The following is a 19,586-nucleotide window of genomic DNA, read 5'->3' as shown; positions in this document are numbered from 1 at the left end:
GATCTGTGTCTCCAAAGATGCCCAATAGAATATGGAGAAGCCGCACACCACACACTCCCAAAGGTTCATGCTTGACAAAGGGGCGTGACCCCGAAACGTTGCACTACTGCATAATAAAATTGCAAGGGCTTGCCCTGCTACTACAATTCCTGTGTGCCGGTGAAATTCTTCTTACTCTTCTTCTTCTCCAAAGATGCCCCAGTAGCTCCTCATCTTCTTTTCTGCTGATTCACTGCACATCTCTGTGCTGCTGTCACTTACTGAGCTTAGGGACCCACTCACAATATACAGTACACATAGAATAGAAATGTCACAATATAAGGCTGATATATATGTATAATATTTTTATTACAAATGTCCAAGGAACCTGAAGACAAAAAAGATCCTCTAATGCCCTACACATGAGCCCACCCTAAAATTAATGTTCCATGGACCTCAAATGTCTGGGGAAAAATGTTAACTCAAAAAAGTTTAATTCGCACTGAATTTGCGGTGTAACGACTGTTCACCAGAGCGAAAAGACACCTGGCAATAGAGTGCGAATGAACTCTAGCGACGGTCTGTTTCGCTAGCGAATTGACGCCTACACCTGTTAGTAAATTGGCAATGTCTTTGTGGATGGGATTTCTTGCGAAATGTAGCTAGTGTTAGCCACTTCGCCCTTTAGTAAATCTGCCCCAAAGTCATGTCTGACCAGTTCTACACAGAGGCTGTGTGCTAGTACCAGCTGTCATGGAGCAGTTATTATTCCTAGGGTGAGCTGTAGAGCTACCTGGTAATCCATTGAGGAGTTCTTGTTGGTTGAACTCATTTGATTTGAACTATGTACTATAAATCTCTGGGGCAAATTCACTAACCGGCGAAAATTTGCCAGCGCTGGCTTTGCGCACATCGCAACACTTCGTCAAGCGTAAATTCGTCTGGACAACACTAATTCACGAAGATCCGAAGTTGCCCACAGGGTACCGAATGCTGGCGAAGTTGCACTAGCGAAAATACGCTGATCAGTTCAAAGTTATGCTAGCGTTAGCTAATTTGCATATGGCGTGCAGTTAAAGTACAATGGCCATATAAGCTGCAGCAAATACATTACACATGGCCAGGGAACCTTAATAAAATTATAAAGAGTTGTTATAATGCCCTACACATAAGCCTACTGTATAGTTGAGCTGCCATATGTTATCAAATGTAGGGGAGGGTACCCCAAAAATATTTTTTGATCTTTTTCAGCCTATCACCCTGTAAAAAGGAAAAGACGCCAGCATTTTTTGGGACTTAGAAAAATTTTCAACAGTTTTTTTGAGGAACTCCTATCTACTCTATTGCACTTTGCCTGGTCTGAGGTGGCGAAAGGCAAGTCTGGCGATAGAGGTAACGTTCAGTAAAATCAAAAACGTAATGAATTTGTGTAGTAACGCTCTTTCGCCAGAGCGAAAATTCGACTGGCGTCAGAGTGCGTTAGTAAATTGGCAAAGTGCCGAAATGACGTCAAGCTGTAGAATTTTTGCGAGCGTTAGCCACTTCGCCCTTTAGTAAATTTCCCCCTCTGTTGGAAATCGGCAAGGGAAAACTTTGAATTAATTCAAGGGGTGTTATCATCCACAAACACAATTAGTTTATGTTTCTACAAACTGTCTTTGAAAAGGGATGATTTGGGGCGATGGATGTGTTGGACAGAAAGCTCTTACAATACAATTTAGTTGGTTCCTCCCCCCCCATTTCCCACAGTAGAAGAGCATTGTATATAGCAGCCCTTCACTGCTTCATCAGAGATCAAGGGTTTATAATTATTAATTAATGAATTAATATATGTACGAGTATTTTATTTATGTGTGCAGTCACATGATATATGTTCCCACCAAGAACAGAATCATGGTGCAATGGTCAGACCGTTGTAGCTTGGCTTTTTTACCTTGTGATGAGCCAACACTTCTAGAAATGCTAGATTCTGGTCAGATCCTAAATTGTATCTGGAAATAAGTGCAGCTCAAACAACTAGGGACTATTGGGATGCTTATACTAAAGGAGGGGATGGAGACAACAGTAGAGATAAGAATGATAACTACATAATTCTTGGACCTGCTCAGGCAAATTCCCTGGCAGCAAATAATAACTTATTATTTATTATAATAATTATTGTTAGAGAGAAAACACGGTGGGCCCTGGTCTTTTTGGGTCTCACCAGCCCAGTTGTATAGGCAGATTGTTTGGTGCATGCAGTGCTAGGGGGCCTGAATGCGTTGGGCACTAATCTAGTGTCTGCTGATGGTTGTGGTTATCATCAGGGGCGGGGTGGTTTGCTAGGATAGTGGGCCCTTAGCTGGAGGAAAGAGTGCAACTGGAGAGGTAAGCCCTTCGCTCAGGTTTTCTGCTGCGCCTAGGGTTGCTACCTGTCCGATATTTTACCGGCCTGGCCGGTAAAAATTATGGCTGATCCCAATGTTATTAACAGGGATAAAAGATGTATAGGAAGGCCAGTATTTTTTTCCAGAAAAGGTGGCAACCCTAGGTGTGCCCCTCCTCCCCAGTCTAATCTTGACTGTGGCACCTCCTATTTTACGTACAATGCCTCATGAGACCAAAAGGTTCTGTGTTCCCCATCGGCCACTACCCTTTGCTGGCAATTAATCTCCTTGTGGACCATTGCCCTAACCCCTGTTATGTTACCACTTTCACACCTGCCGGGGGCCCTGATGACTGGAGACACACTTACCCCCCAACCCCTGGCTGTCTGCAACATCGGCTCTCCAAGAACAATAGGTCCCATGGGCCTTCATTTAAATAATTACAGCCTTCTTGTCCATAAAGGTGAACAAGTTCCCACCTCAAACCTTCTTGAGATGTTTCCTGTTTAGCAGAAGGGTAACCTGTTTCTTTAGTGAATATGCCTGATGCCACCACTAAACAAACTGATCAGTAATGATTCAGCACCAGTTTATATCCTTGTAATAACAACCAACACATCCTAATTTAGTCTGGGCACCTGGCCCCTTGGCATAGTTAGCAGAAATGTTCTGCGTATCCAGTCAATGTTCTTTTGGCTTTAGAGTAGAGACGTTCTAATAAACTGCAGTAACACTGATGGGGCTCAGGGACGGATGAACAAAATCCACTGGAGAGCAAGTAGGTACAGCTTCTGTGTAGTTTATTTAGAGATGTATAGCCCTACATGTTTGGACCTCATGGGTCCTTCCTCTAATGCAGTTTAAAGAAGGACCAATCTACTCTCCCCACACCAAATTATGTGACAAAACACCAGCTCCATCTAGTGGCCAGGTGGACTTATTACATACAAAAGCCCAAATACACTACCTAAGCAAAGGTCTATCCTACAGGTTGCACCTTCATTCATTACATAGTAAATAATATATTCATTTATAAAATAACAGTATATTTCATACCATCTGGTAGTATTCACAATCTTAACTTTATCATAATAACACAAGTGGCAAAAGAATGGACTTAAATACATTTTTATTCGTTTTTATTCATTTTTACACAATGGACACTGCAATTTTTTCTTCACATTTCCAATTTTTGGACGTTTTTCAAAGGTCTTTTTTCTTAATATGGACTATTTATTTTTTCTTTATTTTTCTTTATTGGCCTACATTTATGCATATGTACTTTTTACTATCAATTTAACCTTTATTCTTTGACATTGTAACACCATTTTCACTAATTAGCTTAATTGCTATGCTTTTAAATTCTATGTGCACTAATATCCGGTATGCTTGAGAAAGGGGGTCAAGCCCCGAAACGTTGCATCCGCAATAAACAAGCAAGGTTATACCTGCTAGCAGTACCCATGTTGTGCCGGTGTGTTCTGTTTCCACGTTACTTTTGAGGCTTCCAAGTTCCTCTATCACCGAGCACCTGGGATTCGCGTTTGTCTGGATGGCCAGGGTGTGCGAGAGTAGTCATTTCCTTCTTCAATTATCCAATACCTGTATAGCAATATAAAAGTTCCCAAAAATCTGTATTTAAGTTTTGTTTTCCATGGAACAGAATGCTAACAATCCTTTTATGGATGTATATCATAATGGGACAACATCAATAAAAGTAGACCTCGCATTAGTAAAGTCAGTTGCCAGTGCATTCAATCACCCCCCCACCATCGTCCAAACTAATGGGGTAATGGAGTATGATCTGAGCAGACCCGGGCAAGGACGTATAGTTTATCTACCCCGAGAGTATCTCAGTGGTGGCTAATATTAAATCTACCCTAGACAAAGCTGAGGTGGCTATAGTATACCATGAGTATTGTTTGAGATGAGGGTGTTTCTACCTCCATACATCTGTGAGGCTGGTGGTTTCCAGCCAATTGGCGATGGCTACTGAGTCATATGCTACTGGACAGAGCCCATATTAAAATCTTCTACCCAAAGGGTTGGGAATGCACCCAAGGGTTCCCCTTTCTGTAGAATCTCATTGAGGACTTGCAAGTCAGCTGGAGGGGGGAGATAAACATTAAATATTATGTATAATGGGTTGTGCACCCTCAACTTCAGAATAAAGTATCTAACAACCCCGTCAGAGATTAGGCATTCAAGTGAACAGTATGGATCTTCTAACTAAGATTGCCACTGTATGTAGAGAATTCAGTGTGATAGACACCCAGATCCATTAAGGCACACACTCTCTGCCCTACTAGGTGGGTCTCTTGGAGCATAATAAGATCTACCCCTGATTTCTCAGTTGACCTATCACTATGGATTTTTTGATTTTATCATTGAGACGCCGGGTGTTTCAAGATAAAGTAAGTTTGTCTTGTACCATCAGCCTTAACAATAAAGTTATCAATAGTAACGAGAGAAGCTGTCTGGGGGGCGTCACTCTTGTGAACAATCATTGTCTTGTACAGTGTCGGAATGGAACACCAGGGGCCCACCCAAATACCTTAGACCAGGGGCCCACCAAAAAAACCTTAGACCAGGGGCCCACTCTCTGTACCGTATTCGTCCTCTCCTCATTCAACCTCCAGTCTCCTAGTCTCTTTTGTTTACATACCATAATCTATTATTCCATCTATTTAGGCTCTTTGTTCTCATAGAATGGCCATGAAATAGGCCAACATTGAGCAGCATGAGGGCCCAAAGACACCTGGGCCCACCGGGAGTTTTCCTGGTATCCCAGTGGACCAGTCCGACACTGGTCTTGTAATTAGTGTATGGGAAGGCGGCTTTTGGCCCCAAAACAGCGACATCCAAACATACTTCATGAACATTGTGCAAAGTTCGGTAGTTTTGATTTACAGGTCAAATTTTTACTTTCTTTAATGAAAAAGAAACCTATGTCCAATTTACTTTAATTAAAAAATGTTTTTATAAGAACCCTGACTGTATGCAGTGAAATTCTCCCTTTATTTACTTCTGTGGATAGGAATTGTCAGACAGTCCCTAACTGCTCTGCAGGGAAACAATCATACTTATGAACAGCAGAGGGAGCCCCGTCTTACTTCCCAGCCATGCAGAACTCAAGCAGCTTTGTTTGTTTCCCTGTAGAGCAGTCGGGCGACTGTGTCGAGATTTGTTTTGGATTTTATTTTACATCCCCTTTACTATTTCCAACTCCAACTGCAGGGACAAAGATCATGGAGCCAGATAAACTGGGATTATATGTGGAGGATTATTTTGCTGCAGCCACTGGTTCTGTAGAGTTAAGAGAAAGTTTGTATTAAACAATACAAAAACTATAAAATCCACATTAGATGACATGACAACACAGGACCCAGTGCAGTCTGCATATTGTGATCTTGCTGTACCGGCTTCTGGCAGATATTATTTGACTTGTGCTGTTTTGATAATTTATGATGATCCCTAAGCAGCCCAGACCACACTGAGCATGTGCACAGTCTTGTTCTTGCAAAGATGTTTAACGTACAATGCCTCATGAGACCAAAAGGTTCTGTGTTCCCCATCGGCCACTACCCTTTGCTGGCAATTAATCTCCTTGTGGACCATTGCCCTAACCCCTGTTATCTTACCACTTTCACACCTGCCGGGGGCAGGTGATGGCGACCCCCTGTGGTCTAGTTTGAAAGCATAAATCATTTGTTTGATTAGGCTTGTGGTGCAGTAAGTTCATGTTTATTTTTAGTATACAAAATACAGCATTTCTAGCCTTATTCTATTTTACACTTTACTTCCCCTTTAATTATATTTGCAATGACCTCATGGTGTGCCTTTCATTCATTAAAAAGCCAGGATCCAGTGTCCCATCCCTTTGGAAAGGTGGAGCTTGTCTCAGCACAGGCGGAAGAAGTAAAGCGAGAAGAGATAGGAAGCAGCTAGTTAGTATTGTCAGGTTTGGATCAATCCACTTGGGTTTGTTAAGATGATGTGATTTGGACAGTAATTGGTGCTCCTTGTACAGGTTCTACCTGGTGTCGGTTCCTTGGATTCCCCATTCCCATTATCCATCACTGTGTACTCCTGAGTAATAGGCAGAGCTATGATGCAATGTGCTGCTCTGATGCTGAGTATTGAGTATCAGAGAAGCTTCTTCTGAGCATGGAGTGGCACTTCCCCTTGTAATGGCAGCAATGATATCCTCAGGGCCGGATTTACATAGAGGGCGCCCCTAGGCCCACTGCCGTTCATCGCCCCTGTCCCCTCCCCTTTATTCGTGAATTTTTTAATCAACAATGGGGAAATTTAAAAAATGATTGTATCTCCAGTGCATCCCCAGTGGTTTTGAACCAATGCGGGTGTGGTTAGGCAGCATGCTGCCCCCCTAAAATCCTGCCACCCTAGGCCTGGGCCTAGGTGGCCTTTCCAGAAATCCAGGCCAGGATATCCTTGGGGGTGATGCTGTGTCCATCTAGCAGATACCCCAAGGATCATGTAAACAATAGGTCAATTTCTGGCAGGGAGAGGTAAGACCATCATTAGCAGCTCATGCTACTAGAGCTCTTATAATAGAAGCAGAAGCCAATGGGCCAATGCTGCAGCTCATCCCTGATGGACTTACCAAGTATCTCCTGCCATGTCCTGCCCTTTGTATTGCCAAATGCTTTACCTTCAGCATTAATAACGTATATTCCATTCTGGGAGTTCCATCTGTATAAACCATAAGGTACTCTGTGGCACCACAATGACTGATCCATTGAGCCACATGTGTTATTATCAGTGTGTACTTGTGGCTTCAGCTTAGTGCTAGCCAACAGAGCCAAATGCCAAACCATAAACCAACTTTGTCCTTCTCATGTCATGTGACCTGGATATTGGATCTATTATTCTTCTCATCTGCCCTTACTTGGGCCTCAGTGCACAGTGGAACCTGATGGTGCAGGTAAGTCCTCTGCTCTCCATGTTCCTCAATTCACTTCACTCCCTAGATTTTTGGAAAGTTCATGTTCTGGTGAATACAAAACGGTCATGTTTTAATGACATTTATGAAAATCACCTAAAAATATTACAATTGGTCGTTTTTTTAATAAAAAAAACCCAAATATTTTTGGAAAGTAGACATTCTGACGGTTTGTAGGTGATTTATGAAAATCGCCTAAAAATATTGCAATTGGTAGTTTTTTCTAAAGAAAGAACAAATATTTTTGAAATAGATATTTTAATGAATCCAAAATGGTTATGTCTTTCTACTTTAAACTACTCAACTGCAACGCTACGCTAAAAGCAGCGTTTTTTATGGCATTTTTGAAAATCGCCTAGAAATATTGCAATTGGTCATTTTTTCTAAAAAAAAACCCAAATATTTTTAAAAAACAAACATTCTGACGAATTCAGAATGGTTATGTCTTTCTACATAAAACTACTCAACTGCAACTCTAAGCTAAAGGCAGTTTTTTTATCGCTCGTCCCCTGTCAGTGTAAAACAATCTCATTCTCTGTCCATCCACATTCTCTGCTGCTGCTGTATTTTCCCATAATTTTGAGCTTTCTGGATAACAGATCCCATACCTGAACTAATGAGTAAACCATCATTTTACAGTTCATGTCTGGTCCCGTGTCTGTGTAAAACACTCTCATTCTCTCTATCCGCAGTCTTTGCTGCTGCTGTGTTCCTTCCCATAATTTGGAGCTTTCTGGATAACAGATCCCATACCTGATCTAATGGGTAAACCCACATATTACAGTTCATCACTGATCCCCTGTCTGTGTAAAACACTCTCATTCTCTCTCCATCCACATTCTCTGCTGCTGCTGCTTTGTTCCTTTCCATAATTTGGAACTTTCTGGATAACAGATAAAATACCTGTACTAATGAGTAAAACCCACATTTTACATTTATTGCTGGTCCCTGTCTGTGTAAAACACTCTCATTCTCTCACAATCCACATTCTCTGCTGCTGCTGTGTTCCTTCCCATAATTTGGAGTTTTCTGGATAACAGGTCCCATACCTGTACTAATGAGTAAAACCCATATTTTACATTTATTGCTGGTCCTTGTCTGTGTAAAACACTCTCATTCTCTCTCCATCCACATTCTCTTAACCATTGCTCTTAACCAGGATAATCTGGTGAAGCAGAAGTGGTATAAAGTGATGGGAATAACATACACAGTTGTTTTGGCAAATTGGTTACTATTAATGGAAACATGCACCTTTACCATTTAACATGATGGTTGGTTTGCAAAAGCAACTATAACCAACTAACCCAAAAACTTTAATAGAAATAGGATTTAAATAGGATTTATATCCATATATGGATTTGTACATACAATAGATTTATCCCCTGCCTTTCTGTCTTAACCAGGAGGAAGAACATGAAAATCAGGAGGAGAAAGCTGATAGCAGCCCCTGCCTGGTAAGTAGGTTTCACTGTACATACTTCAATCAGAGAAAAGGGGTTTTAACAATAATGACATCTCCAAACATAACAACCATTCATCCCGCTCCAAAGCTCTGCTTTCTTCCCTTACTTATGGGCACAAATATAGAAATTTAAATGTTATAGTGCATCTTTAAAAAAAGGGTTCAGTTTATCTAAATATACATTTTCTTTGTTCTAAATAGGAGATACCAGAGTTTTTAGGCTCAAACAACAGCCAGCCTGAAACTCCCAACAGCTCTGAAGAGCAAGTGGAGGAGAAGACTCCAGAAACCCCTGAAGTAAAGATCAGTCAGGTAAGATAAAATAATACGGTCAAAATAATAAAATAGTATTCACATTGGGTGGCAATTAGGCACACCCCTGCTGAGCCTGTCCCATCTACTATTCCAAATTGCATGCAAATTCAGTTTGCTTATGGGCCCAAACACAGGAGTCTGGGTGTTGCATCAAAAACATCAATGACGTATGAGCAGAAAGGTCTTATTAAAGCTTTTTATTCATTTATTAATTATATCTCCAGAAAAGCACATAAATACTTGAAGCAGACTTGAACCTAATTAATCGGGTAAAAGCGATATTCTTACACAAAGCTGGAATTGCAGAATAAAAATCCCACATTTGAAATAATACACACAGGGAATACATTACATACACAATGCATTGACATAATCTCACTTCTGTACAAGGCTTGTTTCAGAATATTTTATTAGGCTAAATTGTTACAATAAATGTATTTCTCCCACCAAAGAAATGAATCCAAACATACTTTATCTTTATGTATTGCCGGACAGTGCAATATATACTTTGAGTTTTACAATATCAGTTTTTGACCTTTTTTTCTGTCTTAATCAGGAGGAAGAACAAGAAGATCAGCAGGAGAAAGCTGATAGCAGCCCCTGCCTGGTAAGTAGGTTTCACTGTACATACTTCAATCAGAGAAATGGGGGTTTTAACAATAATGACATCTCCAAACATAACAACCATTCATCCCACTCCAAAGCTCGGCTTTCTTCCCTTACTTATGGGCACAAATATAGAAATTTAAATGTTGTAGTTCATCTTAAAAAAACAGGGTTCAGTTTATCTAAATATACATTTTTTTTGTCCTAAATAGGAGATACCAGAGTTTTTAGGCTCAAACAACAGCCAGCCTGAAACTCCCAACAGCTCTGAAGAGCAAGTGGAGGAGAAGACTCCAGAAACCCCTGAAGTAAAGATCAGTCAGGTAAGATAAAATAATATGGTCAAAATAATAAAATAGTATTCACGTTGGGTGGCAATTAGGCACACCCCTGCTGAGCCTGTCCCATCTACTATTCCAAATTGCATGCAAATTCAGTTTGCTTATGGTCTTATGGGCCCAAACACAGGAGTCTGGGTGTTGCCTCAAAAACATCAATGACGTATGAGCAGAATGGTCTGATTAAACCTTTTTATTCATTTATTAATTATATCTCCAGAAAAGCACATAAATACTTGCAGCAGACTTGAACCTAATTAATCGGGTAAAAGCGATATTCTTACACAAAGCTGGAATTGCAGAATAAAAATCCCACATTTGAAATAATACACACAGGGAATACATTACATACACAATGCATTGACATAATCTCACTTCTGTACAAGGCTTGTTTCAGAATATTTTATTAGGCTAAATTGTTACAATAAATGTATTTCTCCCACCAAAGAAATGAATCCAAACATACTTTATCTTTATGTATTGCCGGACAGTGCAATATATACTTTGAGCTTTACAATATCGGTTTTTGACCTTTTTTTTCTGTCTTAACCAGGAGGAAGAACAAGAAGATCAGGAGCAGCCCCTGCCTGGTAAGTAGGTTTCACTGTACATACTTCAATCAGAGAAATGGGGGTTTAACAATAATGACATCTCCAAACATAACAACCATTCATCCCACTCCAAAGCTCTGCTTTCTTCCCTTACTTATGGGCACAAATATAGAAATTTAAATGTTGTAGTTCATCTTTAAAAAAAGGGTTCAGTTTATCTAAATATACATTTTCTTTGTTCTAAATAGGAGATACCAGAGTTTTTAGGCTCAAACAACAGCCAGCCTGAAACTCCCAACAGCTCTGAAGAGCAAGTGGAGGAGAAGACTCCAGAAACCCCTGAAGTAAAGATCAGTCAGGTAAGATAAAATAATATGGTCAAAATAATAAAATAGTATTCACATTGGGTGGCAATTAGGCACACCCCTGCTGAGCCTGTCCCATCTACTATTCCAAATTGCATGCAAATTCAGTTGCATATGGTCTTATGGGCCCAAACACAGCTCCAAAGAGCATATGGAAACCCCGAAATAACAGGTAGGCCTTAAAGCCTTTAAAATTTGTTGAGCAGAATTATTTAATTATACCTTCTGTATAATGAGCTGCTCTCATCACAAAGATAATGTTGCTGTTTGTAGTTTGAATTAAGGCATGTCTATGGTTATTGTTACTTCTTAAAAACAATAACCAATTGACTAAGAAGCCCTCTGTATAAACAAACTGCTCAATCTCACAAACACCTGCACTCCAGGGTTCAGTTCATGTAACAAAAAATGTTCTCTCTTTTAACCAAGATGTACCAGTGAAAACTGGCAATCCATAATATATTTGTATATGTAAGAGCCGAGCTATGTTACCTAAAATACTAACACCCCCCAGTAAATGAACCTTTCCTTGTCCTTCAACTTATAATTTTAGCAGTTGCCCAGAATTTGTTGATCTAAAAAACATATTTTGTCTTCCCCAGGCGATTCAACATCCACTTGAAAAGAAGTACCCGGTAAGCAGCTGTAGAACTGTATTTTAGAACACTATGGGGCTCATTTATTATCAATTGAATTGCTATCTCCAAAGATTTGTGGTTTTCCTATATTTCATAAAAGCTCTTAGATAAAAGCTCTTAGACCTTTTAGATGTTTTTTTGGATGTTTTTACTAGGAATTGTTTGATAAACTCAAATTGGTAGTGGTTTTCGAGGTATTCCTATATTTTAACTCATTATTCAGTTCTTTTTGTGTTTACTTTTTTATATTCAGATCTTTTAATAAATTCATTGACAATCGGGGTTTTAGAGAAATTGAGTTTAGTTGCACTTTCCAAAACCTCTGAAACCACTAAAATTCGATAATAATTAAGCCTCGATGATGCAAAAGCTCAAGTTTAATGGTTTGACTTAAATATTCCAGCCCATAGCCTTCCCCCAATACACCAGTTCCCCCACACCTCCTGTGCTTCTCGCATGTTGGAAAGTTTATTCGTCCAACTGCCGTATATTAATTCAGTTTTGTATTAACACAATGTTCTTTTTTAGAAGCCCAGGACATACATTCAAGCCCTGGAGCTGATCGGCGAGGACAACTACGGTGTCATTTATAACGTAAGATATTTTAGTCAATGTCTATATGGAGTCATTTGTGTTATAGTTTTGTTTGATTCTGTTAATTCTGCTACTTGTACCCTCTAGAGTTTTGCCCCTCCTGTGTTTTTCTTGTGCTTCTGAGCCTGCCAATAAACTTTCCTATATCCACACAGTATATGTGTTTGCTTTCCCATAATGTTCAAATACAATAATAATCATAAAGTTTCTTTTTCTACTTTTGTTACAGGGATGGCACCGTAAGCAGCAAAAAGATGTGTCCATTACCATCATTAGGGATCCAGAGGTAACATGTCTTGATACTATTAATATAATCAGATACCAATGAGCCATGTGCTACGTTTACATTATGATTTTTAGTAGAAGGCAAACTTACTAACAAAATATTGGTCGGTTCTCACCAGTCAGTGTAATATCCTGACCTCTAATAATTATGTAACTGTAAAAATAAGTGAATGAATCTCTTCTGAGAAATTTATGGGATTTAAGAAGTAAAAGAGCTGAGAGTCAATCATATTATGCAGTTCTCACATAGGGGTATTAAAAAGCTGTCATTTTTCAGAACTACAAGTTAGGTTGGGGTATTTGAAATTGTCATTTTATCCATTGTATTAACTTTACTTCTTTTGTTTAAAACTAGAAGCAAAAAGAAATCCTCAAGAAAATAGACTTCATTGAGAGAACATCTGGCCACGGAAAAATCGTCGGCTTTCATGGGGCATATTATCTTCCTGCCTCTAAAAAAATGCCCCATTATGAAGGATTATGGGTAAGGAGTTGTTTATTCAGGTTACACATTCATGCACCAACATGTCAATCAACAGCTCTAATACAAGCTAGAATTTTGGATGCAAATATGATTCAGTTTTGGTAAGAAAGAGTCCGGTGCATGTGGACCACTTTGTTCTCAGTTGCACCAGATATTGGGGCAAATTCACTAAGAGTCGTAGTTGCGCCAGTGTCCGATTCGCCGCACTTCACCAGGTGTATTTTTGCCAGCGCTACGTGAATTCACTAAAATCCAAAGTTGCGCCCAGGGGAAGCATAAGGTTGCGAAGTTGCGCTAGCGTTAATTCGCCAAGCAAAGCGAAGTTACGCTAGCGATGCTTAATTTGCAAATGGCGCCAAATTGAAGTTACAATGGAGGTATATGTAGCATCACTACACAAGCCTGGGAAACCTTCAAAGGAAATGTAGGGGGGAAGGAGGGTAGCCCCAAAAACATTTTTGATCTTTTTCAGCCTATCACCCATAAAAAGGAAAAAACGCCAGCGTTTTTTGGGACTCAGAAATTTTTTTAACTTTTTTGAAGCAATCCCTATCTACTCTATTGCACTTCACCTGGTCTGAGGTGACAAAGGAAGTCTGGCGTAAAAGGTAGCGTTTAGAAAAATTTGCACGTCAGTAAATTTGCGTAGTTACGTCCGTTGCGCAGATTCACCAGGTGAAGTAACACTAGCGAATTTACGCCAGCGTCACTTAGTGAATCGGCGAATTAACGAAAATGCGCTACGCTAGTGAATTAACGCTAGCGTTAGGCGCGTCGTCCTTTAGTGAATTTGCCCCATTGTATTTACACCCAGAATACTTGTGTTGGCCTATTTCTGAATTACAGCCTTTCCCCAGACTTCCCAATAAAATTGTAAGCCACACAAATCTATGTGTTAAACGTTCTTTCTTTGTGTTTTAGGTTTCAACTGAGCTTTACACCAGTGCTTCTCTGAATGAGCCAACTAACATCCAGAAGCAGAAATCCTTGCCAGAGAGCAGTGAAACTAACATCTGCAAGGAGGTGTTGCAGGTATGTCTGGTGTGAACCTCCTCAGTACTATTCTACATAAATCTAATTAATTAACAGCATGAAAAATATTTACATTTTCACTTTTGCTTTATTTTTTTGCAGGGCCCGAGTCACCTTGATGAAAACAAGGTCATTGATCACCACCTGAGGCCTGACAACATCATGGTGACCTCATCTAGAGATATAAAGATCAGTGAGTGACGATTGGAATAAACAGAAATTTTTTCTGTCTTCATGGTGTTTATTGGCGGGTCCCATTTATAAATAAATATTATAATTTCTGCTTTTGTCCTATAATTTCAGGAGATTTCAGCTCTGCCACAATGGGACTGAGGAGCAACACTACTTCTAGAGGAGCTATTCCATACAGGGCTCCAGAAGTAAAGGCCAACATTGACAATAACATCATTATAAATACCACCAAGGTACTATGATGTCTTCTAACTTTTTGTTCTATTGTTACCTTTATATATAATGCATGTAGCTTACACAAGGTGAACTGCGGTGCTTTTTCACTCACTCACTTCACATTCCCCTCTCATAAGAGCGAATCTAAAGCTGTAAAGTGGTTTCTGTGTGTAAAGTGTAGAAACCATGAAAACCTCTAATAGTGCTATAGAACTCAGTGGAAGCTGCACTTATCTTCTAAGATGGCTTTTAATCATTTTGGATATTTTAAAGGTTTTTGACTTTTTTCTTTTTTTGTCTCAAAAATTCAAACTTATAGATGTTTTTGAGGTACCGTATATACTCGAGTATAAGCCGAGTTTTTCAGCCCCCAAAATATGCTGAAAAACTCTACCTCGGCTTATACTCGGGTCAAGCGCAAAAACGGTCGCTGGCGCCTAAGAATATTCGCCGGCGCCTTAGAATAGTAGCCGGCGCCTAAGAATATTCGCTGACGCCTTAGAATAATAGCCGGCGCCTTAGAATAGTAGCCGGCGCCTAAGAATAGTCATCCAAAAACGAGATTGAAACTTACCAGAAGCTGCTGCATTTCTCACCCTCGGCTTATACTCAAGTCAATAAGCTTTCCCAGTTTTTGGAGGTAAAATTAGGTACCTTGGCTTATACTCGGGACGGCTTATACTCGAGTATATACGGTATTCGTATTTTTTAGCTCATTTTTCAGTGCTTTTTTTCTTTCTCATTTTTTTTCATATTCGGATCTTTTAATAAATTCAATGACAATCAGGATTTTGGGAAAGTGAGTTTAGTTGCGGTTTAAAAAAACCTCTTAAATCTGACCTTTAATAAGTAAGCCTCCACTTGGTGCAAAAGCTCAACTTTAATGATTTGACTTAAATATTCCAGCCCAATGCCTTCACCCAATACACCAATTCCCAGTTCCCCCTACACCTCCTGTACTTCTCACTTTTTGGAAAGTTTATTTGTCCTATTGCCTTATATTCGTTTTTGTATTTATCATGTTTTTAACACAATTTTGTTTTTTAGAAGCCGAGGACATATATAGAAGTCCGGGAGCCTATCGGAGAAGATGACTACGGTGTTATATATGATGTAAGATCAATGTCTAAATGGAGTAATTTGTGTTATGTGTATTGTTCTGCACAGTAATAATCATAGAGTTTCTTTCTTTGTTGCAGGGATGGCACCATAAAGAGCAGAAAGAGGTGGCCATCACCATCATTAAGGATACGAAGGTAACATGTCTTGATATAATTACTATAGTCAGATAATAATAAGCATTGTGTTATTTCTACATTATGATTTTTTGTAGAAAGAGAACTTGCTAAAAAAATATTGGCATGTTCGGATTTCTGCACCAGTCAGTGTAATATCCTGACCCCTATAAACTATGTAACTGTAAAAATAAGTGAATGAATCTCGTCTGAGAAATGTAAAAGATTAAAGAAATATAAGAGCTGAGAGCCAGTCATATTATACAGTTCTCACATAGGGGTATTAAAAACCTGTTATTTTTTAGAACTACATATTAGATTGGGGTGTTTGAAAATGTCATTTTATCCATTGTATTAACTTTACTTTTTTTTGTTTGAAACTAGAAGCAAAAGGAAATCCTCAAAAAAACACGCATCTTCGAAAACATTCCTGACCACAAAAACATTGTCGGCTTTTATGGGGCATACTACAATCATGCCTCTAAAAAAATGCCCCATTATGAAGGATTATGGGTAAGGAGTTGTTTATTCACATTACACATTCTTGTACCAACATCTCAATCAACAGCTCTAATCAGGACCGCCATCAGCGCACCCACCGCAAGCCCCACCTACAGGTCCACCCTCCCCACAGGTCCGCCCCCCACCACACAGTAAAAAAAAAAAAAATATTGGTGGCTAGGGTTCCCACATGTTAATAAAAAATAAAAACATATTGGTGGTCAGGGCCCCCCCCCCATAAAAAAACATTTGTGGCCAGGGCTCCCCCATTAAAAAATATTGGTGGCTAGGACCCCACATGAGAAAAACAATTAGTGGCCAAAATTGGTGGCCAGGGCCCCCACCCCCACATTATATGAAAATTGGTGGCCAGGGCCCCTTAACTGTCCATACCTTCCCAAAGTCAGCAGCTCTCAGAAAGATGGGGGGCCTGGCTAATCAAGTAAGCATGGTATGGCAGGGCCCCCCTTACCCTCTGGGGCCCCTACAACTCTCCCTCCTGTCCCCCCCCTGATGGCTGCCCTGGCTCTAATACAAGTGAGAATTTTGGATGCAAATATGATTTAGTTTTGTAAGAAAGAGTCTGGTGCATGTGGATTACTTTGTTCTTAGTTGTACCAGATTTTGTATTTACATCCAGAATGCTTGTGTATCTCTGACTTATATCCACACAGTTTTTCCCCAGACTTTCCAATAAAATTTGTAGGCCAAAAAATATCTGTGTTAAACATTCTTTGTTTGTGTTTTAGGTTTCAACTGAGCTTTACACCGGATCATCACTGAAAGAGCTCATTAATGGTCAGAAGAAGAAATCCTTGCCAGAGAACACCATAGCTTATATCTGCAAGGAGGTGTTACAGGTATGTCTCGTGTGAATCTCCTCAGTACTATTCTAGATAAATCAAATTAATTAAATAGCATGAAAAATATTTAGATTTTCACTTTTGCTTTATTTGTTTTGCAGGGCCTAAGTCATCTACATAAAAACAAGGTCATTCGTCATGACCTGAGGCCTGGCAACATCATGGTGGCATCATCTGGAGACATAAAGATCAGTAAGTGACACTTAGACTAAATGGAGATTTTTTTCTATCTTCATGGTGTTTTTTGGTGGGTTCCATTTATAAATGAACATTACAATATCTGCTTTTGTCTTATAATTTCAGTTGATTTCACATCTGCCACCATGGGACTGAGGAGCCATGCTACTTCTGGAGCTATTCCATACATGGCTCCAGAAGTAATGGCCAATATTGGCAATAACACTGTTGACTATACCACCAAGGTACTGTGATGTTTTCTCTTTTGCTTTTTATTACCTTTATATATAATGTATGTAGCTTACACAAGGTGAACTGTGGTGCTTTTTCACTCACTCACTTCACATACCCCTCACATAACAGCGAATCTAAAGCTGTAAAGTGGTTTCTGTGATATTAGAGGGGGAATCTGAAGAGAAGGAGTGTGCAGAGCACAGGAATATTAGAAACTATTTTTTTTTGGGCCTTTATGGGGTTTTCTAACTCTGTGGGACACACTCAGTCTGGGGTGTTTGGGGTCATTCTTTAGAGATGACAGTCATATCACTTAACTCCTTGAAATGTGTTAGTACAAAGTGTCAGGCTTTGTATTTTACAGTGAATTCTCAATTTTAAATCCTCTGATTCTGCATTTGCCCACTTTTTTGTGGTCCCAGCAATATATAATGTGTAATGAATTTTGCTGGATTTTACACATTTTCTTCTGGTCCCTATAAAATGAGGGTTCTACTATATTTTCTTGCTGTGTAAATTAGATAACTAAAGTATCAGAATGATCTATAACTGGATTTCTCCATGTGTTCTTTGTATATTGTTTTCTAATAGTTGCTTTTCCCCCATATTTTTATGTGTAGGCTGATGTATGGTCACTGGGGATATCAGCGCTGGAAATGGCGGAAGGATATTATCGTAAGTAAACCCAGTGTGTATGTACTATAGTGTTTGTAGAAAGGTTAGAGTATTTATGTGTCATGCTGTAACACAGAATATTATTAAATATTAAAAGCTATGGGGCTGGTTTTTTGAAAATTTCCAATCCTGGTATTTTGTCAGTGTATCGGCAATCGAGAAGCAAAAATTAAATTTAGTACATTTGAGTTTTTTCCAATATTTGTTGTTTTTCACGAGTCATCATTTTTTCATCTTGTATTTTCTTACATCCTAGCATTCAGCAGATTTCCTGAGAATAAATTAATGAAGAGGATCATGCACGGTCCCGCACCAACATTACTGTGGGACACATGGTGAGTCATTTCCACTTAAAACAGAAAAAGAGTGAGATGGAGAGAGTGGGTAAATAAATAGGAAATGAGGGGAGAGAGTAGGGAAATTAAAAGGAAATGAGGGGAGAGGGTGGGGAAATTATGGAACAGGGTGTGGAAATTAGAAGGAAATGAGGGGAGAGGTTGGGGAAATGAAAAAGAAATTGGAGAGAGGTGGGGATTGACAGTGGGTAAAGGGATATGTAAATGGAAAAGAGAGTCAAGAAAACTTGGGAATTGAGGTGAAGTAAGGATGGGGAATGGATAAATGGGAAAGAAGTGAGGGTATCAGTGAAGTATGCTATGTGTAGCTCTTAAATGCTCAGATGCAGAATCTCATGCTTAGCTTGAGATCTTGGGGTTATTATCTGGCAGCCAATACAAGCCAGTCCAAGACATTGGCAAAGTATTCTGGGCAAAGATAAATGTACTGTAATATTTTGGGGTTAGTAAGTAAGCGCAATAGACCTCCTTTTCTAAGGTAGATCAGTTGAAGCATTATAAGGGATGGGGCTCATCCTCTATTGACTTCATGAATAGCTTCTGTCTGCTTGTGTTGTGATTGGGTGCAGAGTGACATCATCACAATGTTTAACAAAACGGCTGTCAGTAAAATAAAGGCTTATGGGGGATACAGGGCACATGGCTGTTCTGGTTCTATTTACATGTGGGAGCTCTGCAAATTTAGTTATTATATAACATGATCAATTATCATTTTAATATGTTTCTTCTTTTTTTCCAGGAGTGATGTTTTCCATTTCTTCATTTCTGAATGCCTCCAGAAAAACCCAGCACGGAGGCCCTCTGCTGAACAACTACTATCACACCCCTTTATTAGCAACATCTCAAATGAAAGGGGTGTGAAAAAGTTAATCAAAAGGCACCTGCAGAAATGTAAGGGAACTGCTCATTCTCATTATAATTCACTCAACTAAATCCGCCCATAATAAAGGCCGAGATTGTATAAGGGCAGAGGTCACTGAACTAGCCCAAATCTATAAGAGAGACAAACATGATGAGATAGGAGAAAAAGTTATTATTAAATAGTTGTAATTGACCTTTAAATTAGTAGCAAAGGGAATGGGATAAAAAACATGCAGCAAATATTATAAAAAGAACAAATTAAAATATGGTACAAATAGCTTCTCCATGATTAACA

General features: G+C 39.4%; 1 protein-coding gene across 1 annotated transcript; it reads left to right on the top strand.

The window, feature by feature from the left end:
* The first annotated feature begins 7,206 nt into the window (after positions 1 to 7,206).
* Positions 7,207 to 19,586, top strand: LOC108715039 (traf2 and NCK-interacting protein kinase). The gene is made up of 16 exons (XM_018259890.2): positions 7,207 to 7,293; positions 8,715 to 8,765; positions 8,975 to 9,085; positions 9,645 to 9,695; positions 9,907 to 10,017; positions 10,832 to 10,942; positions 11,551 to 11,583; positions 12,115 to 12,180; positions 12,410 to 12,466; positions 12,821 to 12,949; positions 16,875 to 16,985; positions 17,090 to 17,180; positions 17,292 to 17,410; positions 18,020 to 18,074; positions 18,331 to 18,409; positions 19,170 to 19,586. Exons 1-16 carry the CDS (start codon positions 7,207 to 7,209, stop codon positions 19,360 to 19,362), a joined length of 1,455 nt encoding a protein of 484 aa, XP_018115379.1. The 3' UTR covers positions 19,363 to 19,586.

This window comes from Xenopus laevis, chromosome 4S (genome assembly GCF_017654675.1).
Source record: "Xenopus laevis strain J_2021 chromosome 4S, Xenopus_laevis_v10.1, whole genome shotgun sequence".
Lineage (NCBI taxonomy): Eukaryota > Metazoa > Chordata > Amphibia > Anura > Pipidae > Xenopus > Xenopus laevis.
Note: the sequence above shows the minus strand (reverse complement) of the source record. Positions and strands in the feature narration are given on the sequence as shown.